This window comes from Argopecten irradians, chromosome 1 (genome assembly GCF_041381155.1).
Source record: "Argopecten irradians isolate NY chromosome 1, Ai_NY, whole genome shotgun sequence".
NCBI classification, from domain to species: Eukaryota; Metazoa; Mollusca; class Bivalvia; order Pectinida; family Pectinidae; genus Argopecten; species Argopecten irradians.
In genome coordinates, this window is record NC_091134.1 from 49,244,636 (window position 1) to 49,262,978 (window position 18,343).

General features: G+C 33.4%; 1 protein-coding gene across 1 annotated transcript; it reads right to left on the bottom strand.

Moving 5' to 3' along the window:
* Positions 1 to 647: 647 nt before the first annotated feature.
* LOC138331147 (uncharacterized) lies at positions 648 to 16,746 on the bottom strand. The gene is made up of 9 exons (XM_069278620.1): positions 14,705 to 16,746; positions 8,871 to 9,083; positions 8,238 to 8,362; positions 7,616 to 7,760; positions 4,266 to 4,370; positions 3,694 to 3,900; positions 3,004 to 3,267; positions 2,384 to 2,471; positions 648 to 2,048 (listed from the first exon to the last, which is right to left on the bottom strand). Exons 1-9 carry the CDS (start codon positions 14,775 to 14,777, stop codon positions 1,517 to 1,519), a joined length of 1,752 nt encoding a protein of 583 aa, XP_069134721.1. The 5' UTR covers positions 14,778 to 16,746; the 3' UTR covers positions 648 to 1,516.
* Positions 16,747 to 18,343: the final 1,597 nt, after the last annotated feature.

Below are 18,343 nucleotides of genomic sequence, written 5' to 3' on the forward strand. Positions count from 1 at the left end.
TACTAGTTCCGCCAAAAGGTAATCCGCCATTGTAGTCTATAGAGTTATTTGCCCTTGCGATTATTACGTCGTATGTTTTTTAACATAACGTCATATTTCTACACAAAAATATTACGTCATTTTTGTGCACGAATTAATGACGTAAAAATCAAAATGATGTTTTCACTGTCAATGCTGCATTCTAATTGGTCAAAAACGAGTGAAAATTTTAAGTGATATTTCACTCCAGTCAACTGATCACCGTCAAAATGGTTGTCCATCTTGTGGATTAAATCGTCGTTGGTGAACAGTTTTCCTTGCCTATCTTACAAAATGTTAATGTAAAACCCCCAAAATGAGTTAATAATAGAAATAAAAGTATTAAACTATCGTCCTATGTCATCTATGCTCTCTATAGATGCCATAGGTATGCAGATAATCACCTAGCGAGCATTATGAAGATTGACTGCTATGTAGACCATAGATGGTAAAGGAAGGCAGTTTACTACTTAAATGATAAGCTGATTGGTTTTGGATATAGAATGACGCCTCTGTGAAAGTTTTCGCTAATTACTAAAGTGTAGTTCAAAGCTATTTTCATTTCACTCGAGAAGCACCATACTGTTAAATAAAACAAATACTAGTAGATAATAAAGATGAAGAAAATGATGATTCTTAAATATTGTATATTTCGAATTTGTAGTCGATAGTCACATTATTTTTATTTACGCATAAAAGTATTAAACAGTAACATTTCATACAATTATCACAGTAATCAAAGAGGCAAGCAAATAATAGCCATAGTTTAGCGAGGTGATGTCTAGCACCATATATAACTATCACAGAAAGCAAATATATATTTCAGCAATGTCAGAGATTTTAAAACATAACCTCGAGGAATTCTTCAGTATTCTTATACAATAAATACCTATTCAACAACATTTAATTAATGAAATAATTCTAAATGAAAACTTACGCACCTATGTAGCACATTCAAAATTCACAATAAAGTTCATCTTTTTCTCAGGCACTCATTCTTTTGATGATACCGTAATTTTCGCAAGGAAGACAATTTCACGGATCGCAAAAATTAATTCTTGATAAATTATCAATTTTCTCAAATTAAGTCGAAATTCTGACGGGTAATTGATATCTAATATATAATAAGTTGAAGGTGGAATTTCCAGTGTTAAAGCGGTTTATCAAACATGTTCCAACTGTATGAAAGCAGTATTTAAAAGGAATATAATTCTCAGCTGGAGCAATATTCCTTGAGTACGGACACAAATGTTTTTGCTGCATCATTACAAAGTAGTCCAGACTCCATACACAACTATCAGTAACAGCCTGTACGATATAAAATGCCATTAAGCGATGATATAACCGTTACACAATATAAATTATAGGCTTGATATAACCCGTACTGTGATACGAGTCATCAAAGCCGCGTGTTAACTCTATGTGCATAAATTATGAAACCATATCAATATTGCATAATTCATTCGGAAAAGTTAATAACACTCTCAGTGCCATGTTTTTAGGAGTACATAGGTTCATTTTTTAGTATACCGAATTCAGTTTTCTTTGGTGAATGGTCAATTGGTAAAATATCAGAGTCCTTATGCTTAACTTCTAAATTGCATACGTCATACGGATTGGTATCCGCCCGTGTGACGTCACTTCCTATATTTGAACCACTAGTACTACAGTGAGCTTTATCATTAGGACTCACTGGGCCAACAGAACTATAATTTTTTGTTCTTTTTCTTTTCATTTTCTTGATACCAGCTTTAATTTTGATCGCGTCGTATGGTGTTGCATAATCACGTGACGTTGTGATTGTGGGATCTTTGAGCGGAAGTGGTTCCGAATAGTTGTTTATTCGTATGACGTCAATATCAACATCCACTATTTCATTATAAATATGCTCCTCTCCCGGATCGTGGCCGCTGTCATCGGTCTCTTCGTAGCCTCCTATGCTGTTGTTGGTGTCGATCCATTCGGAAGTGGAAACGACGCTCGTTTTCGTTACTTCAGCATTGTTGCTCTTCGGCTTTGTTCTCAGACATCTGGAACAGAACGGTTATTGATTATGGTCTTGCATCATAAAATATTTTGATAGCATCTAGTGATAAAATATCACAACCATGTGTGGACCACATGATGGCATATTTGACGTAATATTCATACAGAAGGCACGTGCACTATCTGATGCAATCACCGACATTTTGAAATTATCGAGAACACTGCTTAACATTGAACTCCGTTTATTTTCTGCTAATTTACACTCAAGTTGTTTGGTAGGCTTCTGATGATTTTGAATAAAAAAAGAATAAAAGAACCAATGACCTTAAACAGTATTCAAAAATTATCTCATGTAATGTTAATATCAAAAAGTACTTACTTTCTTATCATGATTCCACAGCTGAACAAAAAAGTGACAAACACCGCCGATCCTACTCCAATTACGATATAAATATACAGCTGCACATCTGGAATTACACAAACACTTCTATATAGGGGTTCCATTTACACTTCTCACTGTCATCTACATATATTTCATGAGTAAATGCTTCATAAACATAATATCATAAGTTAAATCTTCGATTCTTTTTGGACTACTATAGATTATTAATAATTGGTTAAATACCAATGCCAATTTGGACAATAGTTTAAAGAAAGAATTCCATTAATACAAGAGAATATATGTTTATGTATATTTAACAGGGTATGGCATACTTTCCCTTTAGTCATTAATTCCAGAATAAAAATAATACAAATAACCAGATACATGCACACGTTTACATACGCACATTGGAATTTTTTACCCGCAAAATTGTGACATCATGTGTTTGCGAGCGTTACGTCATACTTTTCATAGAAACCGACGTGCGTTTCGCTCACAAAATGATGACTTCACAATGAATACCTTCCTACAAGAGAGTTAAATCTGTAATATTCAATGACGGATTACATTTATGAAATCATTATCAATATTACCAGGATACGTGTAGGTAAACTTACTCATTCCTAGTATTTCTTTTGGTGGTTTGACCTCTGTCGTTATGATGTTTGTAACGTTGGTGGTGACGATGGTAGAGCGTATATTGTCACCATGAGCTGGACGGGGACTAGTGAATGGCGGGATAACTGCTGGCGCTCTGGTAGTCTCCACATCCGATAACTCGCATACATATCTATGTTTTTCGTCACATGGCCTCTTTTTGAGTACCCAATCCTTTATTGATCTACTTTCCATGGTCAAACACAGACCAGTGAAGTCACCATCTTAAATAGAAAGGTGAAGAACACACAGTCATTCTCTAACCTCATAGATGGTTTTGACATTTACCGTTGGATTACAATATACATTTTACATGTTAGTTCTTCAACGACACGAATTAATGTTATCATGTTTACTGGTTCGGTGATTGGTGCTCTTTCTGGATTTCTGATAATGCTGATACTTTACTATACATAGTTTGTTAGTAAACATTTTGGAAGGTAGTTTTCTTAAAATGTAGAAGACTTACAAAGACATTAGAACATCATATTTCACTGTAATTCGCTATCGACGAACAACTACTGATACTATAAAGTAGCTTATACTTCGACCACATAAGAACCTTCATTTCGCTAACGAGATGCTCATCTATTTTCAGCTACTAATATTTAGCCTTGAAATTTAACGACATTGTAATTTGAAATACTTACAAACTAGGCTTGTACCGTCGTTCCATATAATGCTTTTTCGTCGAAACACGCTGATCCAGTATGTTTCGTTTGTAGGTATTACCAATTTCCCTTTATTTAGAGCGTCGACGTCCGTAAAAAACCAGTTACGGGTACTGTCTATAAATGTTCTCATCTCCATCCATGTCGCTCTAGTAGAGTTGATTCTTGTCGATTTTAAGTGGCTTTCTGTTAAAGAAATGATGTACGGTTAATCTGTAGTGAATGTTTATTGATCTAATATCGCAGATAATGCTATACGAAATCATTGAGAACAAAATCAAAAGCCTATCTTATTATCATGTGTAGGCCCAGTAGACCTGACATATACAAGATAACATTCGCGAGGACAAAGAAGGGGAAAGTATGTAAAAACAGCTTTCTGAAGAAGACATCGTATGATAAGTGTCCAAAAGTATCGTTAATTTGTCTTTTCAATGCATTAACTACATTATTTAGCATTTAATACAGTTAGTCTAGATGCAGTGTTAGTTTTACTTCTTCTAATATATCAGGCCCATAGTATTTTAAATTGAACAATGTCAAATACTTACCTTCTTGGTAAATAAATGGAAATCGTAGATCGCAATCTGATGCTTGTTCTGTCCACGTGCCGTCTATGTAAGTTATAGCTGCACATGTATGGTTTACATCTGTATCTAAACAAAGAATGACAGAACATCAGAATGTATTACTGTAATAGTCAGACTCTGTATCTAAACAAAGAATGACAGAACATAAGAATGTATTACTGTAATAGACAGACTCTGTATCTAAACAAAGGATGACAGAACATCAGAATGTATTACTGTAATAGACAGACTCTGTATCTAAACAAAGGATGACAGAACATCAGAATGTATTACAGTAATAGACAGACTCTGTATCTAAACAAAGGATGACAGAACATCAGAATGTATTACAGTAATAGACAGACTCTGTATCTAAACAATTGATGTCAGAGATGGTTTACATCTGTATCTAAACAAAGGATGACAGAACATCAGAATGTATTACAGTAATAGACAGACTCTGTATCTAAACAAAGGATGACAGAACATCAGAATGTATTACAGTAATAGACAGACTCTGTATCTAAACAAAGGATGACAGAACATCAGAATGTATTACAGTAATAGTCAGACTCTGTATCTAAACAAAGGATGACAGAACATCAGAATGTATTACAGTAATAGACAGACTCTGTATCTAAACAAAGGATGACAGAACAACAAAATGCATTACTGTAATAGACAGACTCTGTATCTAAACAAAAGATGACAGAACATCAGAATATATTACAGTAATAGTCAGACTCTGTATCTAAACAAAGGATGTCAGAACAACAGAATGTATTACAGTAAAAGACAGACTCTGTATCTAAACAAAGAATGACAAAACATCAGAATGTATTGCAGTAAAAGACAGACTCTGTATCTAAACAAAGAATGACAGAACATCAGAATGTATTACAGTAAAAGACAGACTCTGTATGACAAAACATCAGAATGTATTACAGTAAAAGACAGACTCTGTATCTAAACAAAGAATGACAGAACATCAGAATGTATTACAGTAAAAGACAGACTCTGTATCTAAACAAAGGATGACAGAACATCAGAATGTATTACAGTAAAAGACAGACTCTGTATCTAAACAAAAGATGACAGAACATCAGAATGTATTACAGTAATAGACAGACTCTGTATCTAAACAAAGGATGACAGAACATCAGAATGTATTACAGTAATAGTCAGACTCTGTATCTAAACAAAGGATGACAGAACATCAGAATGTATTACTGTAATAGTCAGACTCTGTATCTAAACAAAGGATGACAGAACATCAGAATGTATTACAGTGATAGTCAGACTCTGTATCTAAACAAAGGATGACAGAACATCAGAATATATTACAGTAAAAGACAGACTCTGTATCTAAACAAAGGATGACAGAACATCAGAATGTATTACAGTAATAGTCAGACTCTGTATCTAAACAAAGGATGACAGAACATCAGAATGTATTACAGTAATAGTCAGACTCTGTATCTAAACAAAGGATGACAGAACATCAGAATGTATTACTGTAAAAGACAGACTGTGTATCTAAACAAAGGATGACAGAACATCAGAATGTATTACTGTAATAGACAGACTATGTATCTAAACATAAGATGTCAGAACATCAGAATGTATTACTGTAATAGACAGACTCTGTATCTAAACAAAGGATGACAGAACATCAGACTATATTACAGTAAAAGACAGACTCTGTATCTAAACAAAGGATGACAGAACATCAGAATGTATTACAGTAAAAGACAGACTCTGTATCTAAACAAAGGATGTCAGAACATCAGAATGTATTACTGTAATAGACAGACTCTGTATCTAAACAAAGGATGACAGAACATCAGAATGTATTACAGTAAAAGACAGACTCTGTATCTAAACAAAGGATGACAGAACATCAGAATGTATTACAGTAATAGTCAGACTCTGTATCTAAACAAAGGATGACAGAACATCAGAATGTATTACAGTAAAAGACAGACTCTGTATCTAAACAAAGGATGACAGAACATCAGAATGTATTACAGTAAAAGACAGACTCTAGCTGTATCTAAACAATTGATGTCAGAACATCAGACAATATTACAGTAAAAGACAGACTCTGTACCTAAACAAAGGATGACAGAACATCAGAATGTATTACTGTAATGGACAGACTCTGTATCTAAACAAAGGATGACAGAACATCAGAATGTATTACTGTAATAGACAGACTCTGTATCTAAACAAAGGATGACAGAACAACAAAATGCATTACTGTAATAGACAGACTCTGTATCTAAACATAAGATGTCAGAACATCAGAATGTATTACTGTAATAGACAGACTCTGTATCTAAACAAAGGATGACAGAACATCAGAATGTATTACAGTAATAGTCAGACTCTGTATCTAAACAAAGGATGACAGAACATCAGAATGTATTACTGTAATAGACAGACTCTGTATCTAAACAAAGGATGACAGAACATCAGAATGTATTACAGTAATAGTCAGACTCTGTATCTAAACAAAGAATGACAGAACATCAGAATGTATTACAGTAATAGTCAGACTCTGTATCTAAACAAAGGATGACAGAACATCAGAATGTATTACAGTGATAGTCAGACTCTGTATCTAAACAAAGGATGACAGAACATCAGAATGTATTACAGTAATAGTCAGACTCTGTATCTAAACAAAGGATGACAGAACATCAGAATGTATTACAGTAAAAGACAGACTCTGTATCTAAACAAAGGATGACAGAACATCAGAATGTATTACAGTAAAAGACAGACTCTGTATCTAAACAAAGGATGACAGAACATCAGAATGTATTACTGTAATAGACAGACTCTGTATCTAAACAAAGGATGACAGAACAACAGAATGTATTACAGTGATAGTCAGACTCTGTATCTAAACAAAGGTGACAGAACAACAAAATGCATTACTGTAATAGACAGAATATATTGCAAGGTCAGATAACTATGTAATAAGCAAATACAGAATAACATAATTGTGTGCTATAATAACATAAAATTATATCGTTGTGTAATAAACTACTTTTCATTTTCACATTGTTATTTGACAAAAAAAACGCATCCAGATTTCGTAACAATAGTTGATATGTTCAGTATTTTTGGACGTTGCAGAATAATTAGATACATATAGTTTGATGGGGAAGGTATGAATTCCGACAATCAAATAATGAAATTGTTAAAGTAGTCTTTATGTTAAAACCGATTTCATGTTAGAATCTTACAACATAGATGTAATTAAAATTGTATATTTTGAAACTAATGCCGCCATATACATAAGTTTTACAACGCAATAGTTTTACCTTGCTGTATATTCCTTGTAGTGTAGGTACTATAGGCCTGGGGACCACCACACTTCTCGTCACTGTTACCAGGACAACTCGTGTTACATTGGTTGGACGATATAAACTGTATACCAAATTCAACAAAACATTCACATTTCTCACCCTGAAATAATAACGACAGGAATGGTTATGTTATTTTGTCTTTGTTGAAGTGCTGAAAAATAAAACGGCCTCAATACGTATTCTGAAATTGATTGCTGAATAAGTATATTGTCGTCAGTTGCGACTCTGAAAACGTATAACTATCATATGTGTTTCTCATATCCATTTTGCCATTACAATTTTCTTAATCCAATGGCTTCTTCTTTCTTTGAAATCGATTTTGATGACGTGTAACCTTATAAATTTGACGTCATACGACAACCATAAATTTTGTTACGGCAATTATGTTTTATCTTAACGATTTGTTATTGTTCTGGCGAGTCTTCTTCATTACATAAATATATATACTGTAGATTGAGTCGTCATTTATTTGTATTTGACCATGAAGTCACTTTTACAAGGGAATGACATAACAATAAGCGTCTACTGCACTCATAAAATAGATAAGGATTCATCGTTGCGAGAATGACAAACTCACATTTAAACGAAAAAATATTCCCTTTGAACATGCCATAGCGCACACAGACACTTGGTTATTGCGGAACGTGTGGGTCTCCAAACGGCTATTGGTGTTATTTATGTTAAAATCCGCCCTCAGACAACCTAAAAGTAAGAATGGATACACAATTGACCTGCAACTATACTATATGCGGATGATTTTTTTCATCCAAACAAAAACAGCAAACCAAAACAAAAAAGAGCAAAAAAGTAAAGTAAAATAATAATATAAAGTAATATAAAATTAACTAATACTGACAAATCTTTGAACCACTATGCGACGTAAACCGATATTTAAACTATGTCGCAAGTTCAATTCGGGCACGTACAGATAAAGGCTTCTAAACAATAGCATATAAGCTTGACTAAAAATACTGTTTAGACTTAAGATTGGAGAATTGGTTAAAAATGATATATTGTATGTCCTTAAGGGCATCTGTTAGTGTTGCATCGTCAAAACATTTAAGATAATAGACAAAATACGTCATTATTATCAATTATATTAAATAGCGAGTCCTATACATATTTATTAATTAATAAGTAATGCTAATAGTTGATTGGTGTAATTTTATCACATATAAGATGCAATTGATATTTATTACAAGTTACATACCCTCGGCTCGTATCCAGTGTGTGTAAACCTCGTGTCCACCCGTCCACAGTATATATGGCATTCTCAGTGATACGGGACCGCGACGTTTACCATCAAGGTTCTCCACAACGGTCTGGACGGCTTCCTCCTTCCCAGGAAACTCCACCAGCTTCTCATCCTTGCATTGTCTCTTGGCAGCATACCAGTCCTTACGTTCGTTTGAGGCGATGTTTGCTATCAAAAGTTCACAATGAACAACCGATAATATCATAATATCAAAATTAATAGTTTATCAACACCATTTGGTAAGCAAATGGTGTTATCTGATCGGCGGTGGGATATCGTTTAGCTGTTTATTTTCTGAAGTCATAATTTGGAGATTCCAACCATAATGAGGTAAAAACGGTATAAAGCTAGTATATTAATAATCCGAAATAAAAGGCCAAAAAAAAAATCAAAGCAAAATAAAAAATCAGTTCTATTGAATATATGTTCAGCCTCTATTGTGCCCTTTTCAGTCCAAAATAACATTAATACAACGTGTTCGTCTACATGTTTGTTTACATCTATTTTTGGAGATTCCAACATACAAAGAAAAATAAAATACTACAAAATTTCCAAATCAAGCTACTACTGTAAACTAACTTTCTTTCGCGTGTGATTTATTTTCGAGAATTTTGCGATCAGGGTTAATTCACGAAAGTTAATCCCCGCAAACTGATAACTTTCACAATTCTTGTAAAATTTAATTTACTTGTATTTCCATGCAATTTCTTCATCCGCGAATTTTAATCTCACGTGTTTATTGCATTTATTTTCTTTTGGTCATAAATGTATGTATTAAATTTTCAAAAATCAAACCCAAGTCGCACGAAATCACAAATATGATAAACCTACGAAGATCAACGGCTTTAATATGGTATTTCATCAGTGCATGCTATTCCTAAATTTGTAAATATGTAACAGTTAAAATATGGTTATATCATATTGGTGTTGTTCATCTTATACACAATTATATACAAATAGTGATACCTTCGTATGTAGAAGTGGCTATCAGTATACATCAATTGTCATTTACACGAAGAAACCAGTCAAGTTAATGCTGAAGTCGTAATTTGATATGAATTACATTAGGTTAAACACAAATGATTATATCATACATGAACCCGTGCTTATAATTTTGGCAATAACAAAATCAAAAGTTAAAATTCTAATCATATTGGCCAGTTGCTTCACTATTAATTCAAAAGTATGTTTCTTTCACTGTTAATCAGACATATATTCGAGCAAATCATGTGCAACTTAAAATGACATTTTATAGAATTGCAAAATCCAGTATGAAATATTTTTCGAATTACCTCATGCACCAACTGTGTAAAAGTGCTGACCTTTCTTTTAGTTATCTGATTTGCACGTAGTCAGAAAATTTTAATTGGTGATATATTCTTAATTGCAACCCTCCAAATACACGCCCATGTTTCGGAATGGTTTATGGTACTTTAATGTCAACATAGATTTTTTAGTAAATGAGGCTATGTTAAGATCTTCCCTTATCTGTGCGGCAGAAGAGTGATCAGTCGAACTACCACCCAACAAGACGCGATTCTGATTCATGATTTGCTGTTTTTATTATCCTTACATAACAGGTCTTTGTGCTTCATTTTTAACATACGTAAGTGTAACATGAGTAAATTCCACTTTAATGTATATTATAGCATTAGTTAGTAACAGAAGTTTAGTCTGGTTACATCCAAATCTAAGCCATAAGACCTTTAGGGTTTGGAGCTTTCGGGACCAAAGAGAAACACTCAGCATAAAGGAAGGCAGACGACTGGTTTGTCTGTGGTCATTATAATATAACAGGTTGGGGTGTACTGTTCGGTATCTCTTATAAAAAAACACTCTGTGATTGCACTATAAAACGGACCTCCTAAAACATGAACATACCACAGTCTTCTAAAACACACGAACATTCCACAGTCTCCCAAAACACACCACATGCATTTACCACACGATACGCAACACATTGCTCATGGAGCAGAATGGATGTCCTTAAATATCCATAGCTGTTGATGAGACGTTAAGCACAAACAGCTGATCAATAAACAATCAGTAATTGGTTGTGCCTATTAACAATTATATACCTTTTTGCTTGCAATGTATATTTCATCAGTATATATATGAATCGTTTTTACTAACTTTAAATATTTTTTTGCATATTTATCACTCTCAAGTAACGCTAATTCATAATACATAATTAATTGTATCATCTGTATAAACTGGTCTATCGACAAGTCTTTCCTATAGTTTAAAACATCACTATTGTGACGTGTTTAGCTTTTGGAAGTTCAATAATGATTATAGCATACTTTCTCTTTCCTGTTTGAAAATGTGCTCTTATAAAATAGCATGTTTACTGTAAAACTGTTGGTAAGCATATTTTACATGAATGATACACATACACACATTACATAAAGTAAGTTCTATTCCGCGTACTATTGCTGTTTGTTTCTAAATGTTTGTAAATTCCTGAATGGGAATGTATCGGCCCATCAGACAGGGATGGTCTGTATCACCACTGACGTATATTTATATAGTCTGCCGATTATTTATGTTAATCATGTGTTTATACAATTTTCTGTATGTTATCGAAATTCCCAAACGCACTACACATGGTTCCTTGATCAGAAGAGAGTGAGGTTTTATAACGTTTACGGTCATGTAAATGTATATTTGAGACTTTAATATTTCATTCAAATTTCATTATTACGTATCAGAAAGAAATACTTACTACAATGGCAATAGTTATGTACTTGCCATAATGAAATGTACCTTGCGACCCCTGGTTTTCCACATCTGCATGAAAATAGCTAATTAAGCGTTAGCAAATCATGTCTATAATGTGTTATAATTAATATTCATTTTCTATCCTTAAGTGAGAGAAAATTGATACGTAGATAAAACCCCCAGGATGAGATAAGGACGGAAAAGTTTATCTGATGTATTAGTTATACTGAAGAGAATCGCACAATTTAATCAGTCATAATTAACACTCGCAGTGCAAATATAATCAGTTAACATCTATGGTTACACTATCATTTGAGTGCATTTGACGGACAAACTTCATACTTTATGTAACATACGTTGTAAAGTAGGGGTTTACATTATATGTCTAGGTAATTTTCAGACATTTAATTTTATGAAAATAGAACCCAGTTTCAAAGGATTTTTCTTAACCTAAATTCTATTTTCTAATTGCCCATATTGTAAACATAACAACATTCAAGGAAGTTTTTCTGAACTCAACGATATTTTCTCTTCTGTTATGCATTCCTGTGGAAAATTTGAAAGTTGTAGGCTTATGAAAAAAAACCCATGTAACGATTACACCATGCACAAATGTTTCAAAATCGCAACCCTGGCATTGGTAGGATACGGTTAGTAGGATTTCGAACATCTTAACCATTGGATCAAAATAGATATCTTAAAAACCTAGTAAACACATTTATATAGACATATGTTATATTGTGTTTAACACTTTAATACAGTAATGTATGAACATGTATATGTAACTACTTACTATAGCCATATAACTAGCGAATACATTGATAATTAATTGATTTCTCAATACATTCCTCATTGTTATCAATATTACAATTTAGATATATAGTTCTACAGCTGAAACGAAAAATACTCTTGCCTCTGTGTGGTTTATGCACAGTAAAGTAGCTATATATTTTTCGTGTTTACAGTTATGAGATTGTTATATGCTCATTTTACTGTTCATTTCGGGAGACGTTGTGGAACATTTCTTCGGGAAAAGAGTTGACTGTTAACTGATAATGCAGGACACAACAGTAAATTGATAGTTGTTTCAAATACAAATTATTAACATATTCAAAAAGATGTACAATCTGTATAACACATCTTCATTCATACAATGTAGTGTTGTCGAGACGAGACTTACTCCCGAGCACACCATGTTACTAGCGTTGAAATGTAATTAAATTGTTGAGAGTTGTAATTGTTAGGAACCGTGTTGGGCTGAGGGTGCACCGCCTGACCTGCTATTTCCTGTTCCTGTTATAAACAAGAGCTGTGTATGTGTAAATCACGTTGTAGCTTTGTCACCTACTTAGCTTATTCTCTTCTGTACCATGTCGTGCAACTGGGTTTTACAAAAAAAGAGATACGCACATGACTCTCCTTGACCTTTAACTAGTTCAGTATGTTCAGTCAATGGTTTGAAATAGTTGGTAATTTACAAACGAGTCTAATTTTTCGTTCTTTGCTATAGTACAGTATATTAATAGGTATATAAAATCGATAAAACAGACTGGATTTGTACACGAGGCTATTAGTAGTGTATGACAACATAAATGTCTTTATAATTACAGTGCATATGACAATTATATCAATGGACATTAAATTGCTATCAAAATGATAATTTGTTAGGTCATGGATACCATGTGTCGCTTATCTTTATTTTAATGTTACAAGTGTCTCTTAAAGGCTTTCTCGTAGATAACGTGGAGTCATACATTTGAGCAAGGTATTAGTAAATTGAACTGATTTCTGCAAGTTTTCAAAGCTTTTGTTCCTTTAGATGGATTTAAATTCAATTCTAACTAACATGACAAACAATGAAATACTAATGCACCACAATTTATCAAGCAAGCATAATCGTCTTTATATTTTAGATGCTATGATTAGCTATGATTCATGTGTGTTGTATCTAACAAAAACGAGATAATGTCTAGTAATATATAGTAGACATCCTAATTTTCAGTATTTGATATATTTAAGATAAGATAATTACTGACGTACCTTGCGTATATTCAGATGATTGTTTTATGGTGTGCACCCATGTATTAAGTAAGTATTCTCTTCGTGATTGAAATTTATTACAGTCTGTGAATTATATCTTACGGTCTGTGAATTATATCTTACATATTGTGAATTATATCTTTTACGTCAATACATCTCAAATATGTTTACATCGACATTAAAAACCTTTTATATCAACAAAACGCACACTTGTGATCATGATTACCGATATTACACGAACAAAATTTGTTCATTTCCACACGCCTTCACATACGCCATTCATCTACCTGCTTCATTCTAAGTTTATTTTTAGAATCATTCTTTACACGTGCTGTTTTTACCAAGTTCAAGCTAGCTTTTACATATGTATAAAACCTGTTGCCTGGCATCAAACTTTTCAGCGAAGAGGAAGCAGCTAAATAGCCTCGGTTTTAAATTTAGTCCATAATTCCATATAGAACTAGGATATTTTCGTATAAACACATTCTAGGTGCTAGCTATACGTACTATTAAATACTTTGCTACCAGTGAATATTTCTAAAAATAAAGTTCTGTATTGCAACTGTTCGGCATCTTTCGGTCTACCGCTTAGTCTGTTCACGCTATTTCATACATTTCACATCTACGTACTCACATGTTTCAGCTTTGCATGTTTTGAAGACCGACAGTTTATGAAAAAAGAAGCATCACTCGCTTTCAACTTGTTAACTTTAACAGAAGTGGATATGTATCAATTCGGCATTATGCCTCGAGTGAATCGTACCATATTATTAGCAATTGCCAAAATGTTAATGATTGACCTTTGACCTCTGAACAGGTTGTCTATTATTAGACGTTTATATAGGTGTGAGTTGATAGATAGCATCTGTATAAAGATGACTAGGCAGTGAGACTGTGCATATTTCACCACCACTACATACTACATATCTGTATATGCTTGGCTCATGGACAAGTTAGTATACTTTTAATGTTAAATTCATTTTGTGGTTATAACAAACTTGACAACATAATTGAGCAAGCTAACTTACCGGCCTTGGCGCTTGTACAACATATTAAAATCCAAATGGCGAGCGCCACACTAGACGCTGATGAATCCTCCATAGTTTTGTGAGTAGCCCCTCAATAGATGCTGCTGCTGTTTTTCTTCGATCAATACTATAAGCATCCTACACAGTATGCGCTAGCGGCCGTAGGTTGCCCCTGCACACACGTTGAAAGTATGTTACGTACAAGTGTTTCCCACCGCCGCCACCACCATGAATTGTTTATTATACCAGAATTTCAAGTGCAAAAGGAAGAAGTTAAATAGTTAATGCGAGCTTGTGAAGAGTGGTATATAGATGAAATATTTTCACTGTGACGCACTTTATACATACACAGTATTGTATCAGGCCCTTATGTTACGGCGACAATTGCATTGAGAGTCAATGTTTATATCATGTTTATTTATACATGTGTTGTTGTAACAATGTGCTAAACAGCTTATATTTGAACATTTTTATTGTTGTGTTGATGAATACCTTGCAACTACATAAATTTTATCAATTTTCAAGCTGATCAATGGCCAAATATGTTTTTCAGTAAGTATATCAAACGTCAGAAACAGAAAATGTCATCGATGCCATTTAATAATAATAAAAAATACAAAAATGTACTAAGCTTGTTTTTGTTTATATATAAATACACTTGTATTGGTTTGACTCAATCATTCAATCCCACTATATTATCTTCATCATTACTGCTGTAGTCTGTTGTGATGCTATGCTCAAGGCGTTTCTTAAATTATTATTAAAATATTCGTCTTTTGTTAATACGAAATGGTGACATGTTCTTTTTGTTGCTGCCTTGTGAACATTGAGAACGCAATCATGTAAACCGTATAATGGAGCTCCTTAACACATATAAAGAACATTCGTGTAATTGTTTAAGATAAGATCTATATTTTGTTTTGCTGTGATAACCTTTATTTAGAGTTTTGACCTTCTGAAGTGAGTAGACTCCCGGTTGCTGATATCAGCGGATAGAACAGCGTGAAGGAAGACCACCTGTTCACAAAGCAATGGAGTGGAGACTGGGTAACACGAACGTGAGGGGATAGACTCATAAAGTACTGTACAATTACAAGACTCTGTACAGCTGGAGATTTTCGCTTATTTCTATTTCAATATTTTAATATTGAGAAGAAATAACCTGCTTAAATGACATTATCAAATGAGTATATTTTTATAACACAGTTGCTTATTCGCGGTATACTGTTAATATTAATTCATGCTTTATTTATAGTCATTTATTTCAATATTCATGAATTTTAACTGAAATTCTGGAAAATAATATTAAATTTACTTTTCTTATGACAATCCTCTTTTAACACAGCAGACTTACAACGTTCATTACACTTCAATTACGGATTACCTGCTGTTTTGATTTTTTTTTCTTGACAATAAAAATATGATTTTGACATAACGTATTAATTACAATTTTGGCGCTTTTCTCGTTTCACTGGAACAATTTCTGTATTTATAACGAATATATGCTTATGAAACAAGTGGTAATTAAAATCACAAGGAAAGTAAGATACGTTATGTAGGTTTTCCTTATGTGTAATGCATTTGTCTTTAATGTGTAGCAATGATGCAAATCATACAATGTTGATTTAGAATTTGTCTTGTTTAACCACTAAGTCTTCAAATTAAATAACAAGCATTTGTGTATATATATAACATGCCGCATACGTGTGATGGCAATGAGACATAAACATAGAGAGCAATCTTCATTCATTCTTCACTTATGAAGAGGATAGCCTGAATGAGTACATTCTCGACAAGTCTACTTGGCCCCCATCTCGTCTGATGACTCCCTGGGGTTAAGAGGAGTCGCCCCACACACTTGGTGAAGACTTGTGTATCATTCTATGTGTGTCCATATCAGTGACTATGTCCTCTGTCAGAGAAAACTAATATGTCACAACTTCCGGGGAATATGAGGAGGTTTTTCCGACGCGACATTTCTGACTGTCGGTTAATGTCATAGGTCAGTAATGGCGACCAACGTTGAATTATGTATTGTTTAACAACGCTCAGGCGCTTTTCGGCTCATGATCCTCTTTTTATCCATCCAATATTATTAGACAAACTGAAAAGACAGATCAACACGGATCATGAGTTTAACTCACCTAAATGTTGAGAATAGGATTTGTTGTATGACTGAGTTTTGCCGTTTTCTGATTGGTCTATACCGCTCGGACAGGTCTTGACAAAATGCAATGTCAACCTGAGACCAATGAACACCTGTTCAGAGGTTGACATTGCAAATCCGGTAACCTGGCTATAAACAGACTCAGGGAATTCCCGGTCTTTCCATATTTTTGATCAATCAAAATAGAGCAATGCCAATCATCGGGCAATATATCCAAATCCAACATGGCAGACAGCAGTGAGGTAGGATTAGGAAAGATGTTTTAACACATATATTGTGAAGAAGTACAGCAGAAGTACTAAAAGTACCTACCGTGGATACGTGGATGAAGAGGAATATCACCTTTCTCAGGTTTATCAATTCCTCGTATTAACCTACAAAAAGTCAATATTTGTATTATATCTTGAAAGAACTATTTCTATTCTTATATCATACCACTTAATTAATTATAAGTTGTTATAAATTATTATAAATATTTTAATATTTTTATAATGTGAAAATGAAACGAAGTTTGTATTAGTTAACTATTGTTTTCAACGCACATCACAAATAAAGCACAAAACACTTGTTTACAAGGCAGCGTTGAAAATAGAAATTGAAATCCTTGACGCGGTTTAGGTTCATTTACTGTATAATCACATTCTACACATTAAATGTCGTCATTGAAATCTTCATTGATTTATTTGGTTAATCTTTGTAGCAATGCTTTCAGTAATGCATAAATCACATTGTGTTTAATATGTTTTTGTACTTTTTCTGGTTCACATATAACTACAAAAAAGTTAAATTGTTACAACAAGCAAATTTCACGAATTAGCAATACGACAATATTGTGCCCTCACTGTTCGAATTACTTTTTGCTCCATATTTTCGCCTTTAAGGACGGGTGGTATCTGGAATACAACCGTTGATATTACCTTTTGACCCGCAGCATTTCATACATACATATTGGTTCGCGTATATCAGTGCAATGATCGGAGATCTAAACATAAGAAAAGACATGATAACTCGAATTGCTGTCCAGATTTATATAATAATACTAAACAGATACAACGTTTGGTAATTTGTAACTGACTTAATATTACTAATCAAATTAATTAATGCAATACTTTGAAAGTTTGCATCACTTGCTATAATGTTGAACTATTGTTTATGTTGTGTATATTATATTGTAAAATCTGACAGCTTTCTCACTTTCCGATCAAACAAAGGGGAGTAACTCGTATACATCTCGTATCGGCAAACGTTTGTATATCATTCTATTAAATATTTATAAGCTATAGTCGTTGATGTCTTTCTCAATATATCAGGTTGCCAATGATTCTTTAAAATTTTGATACAAATCTCTGAAGACAATAATTGTACCAAATTGTACAACTATATATTATCATTGTATTACCTACACACTCAATGTCCGAGTTATGTTGCGGTTACTATATATCCTCTTCTGACACAACCCTTGCACTGACAAT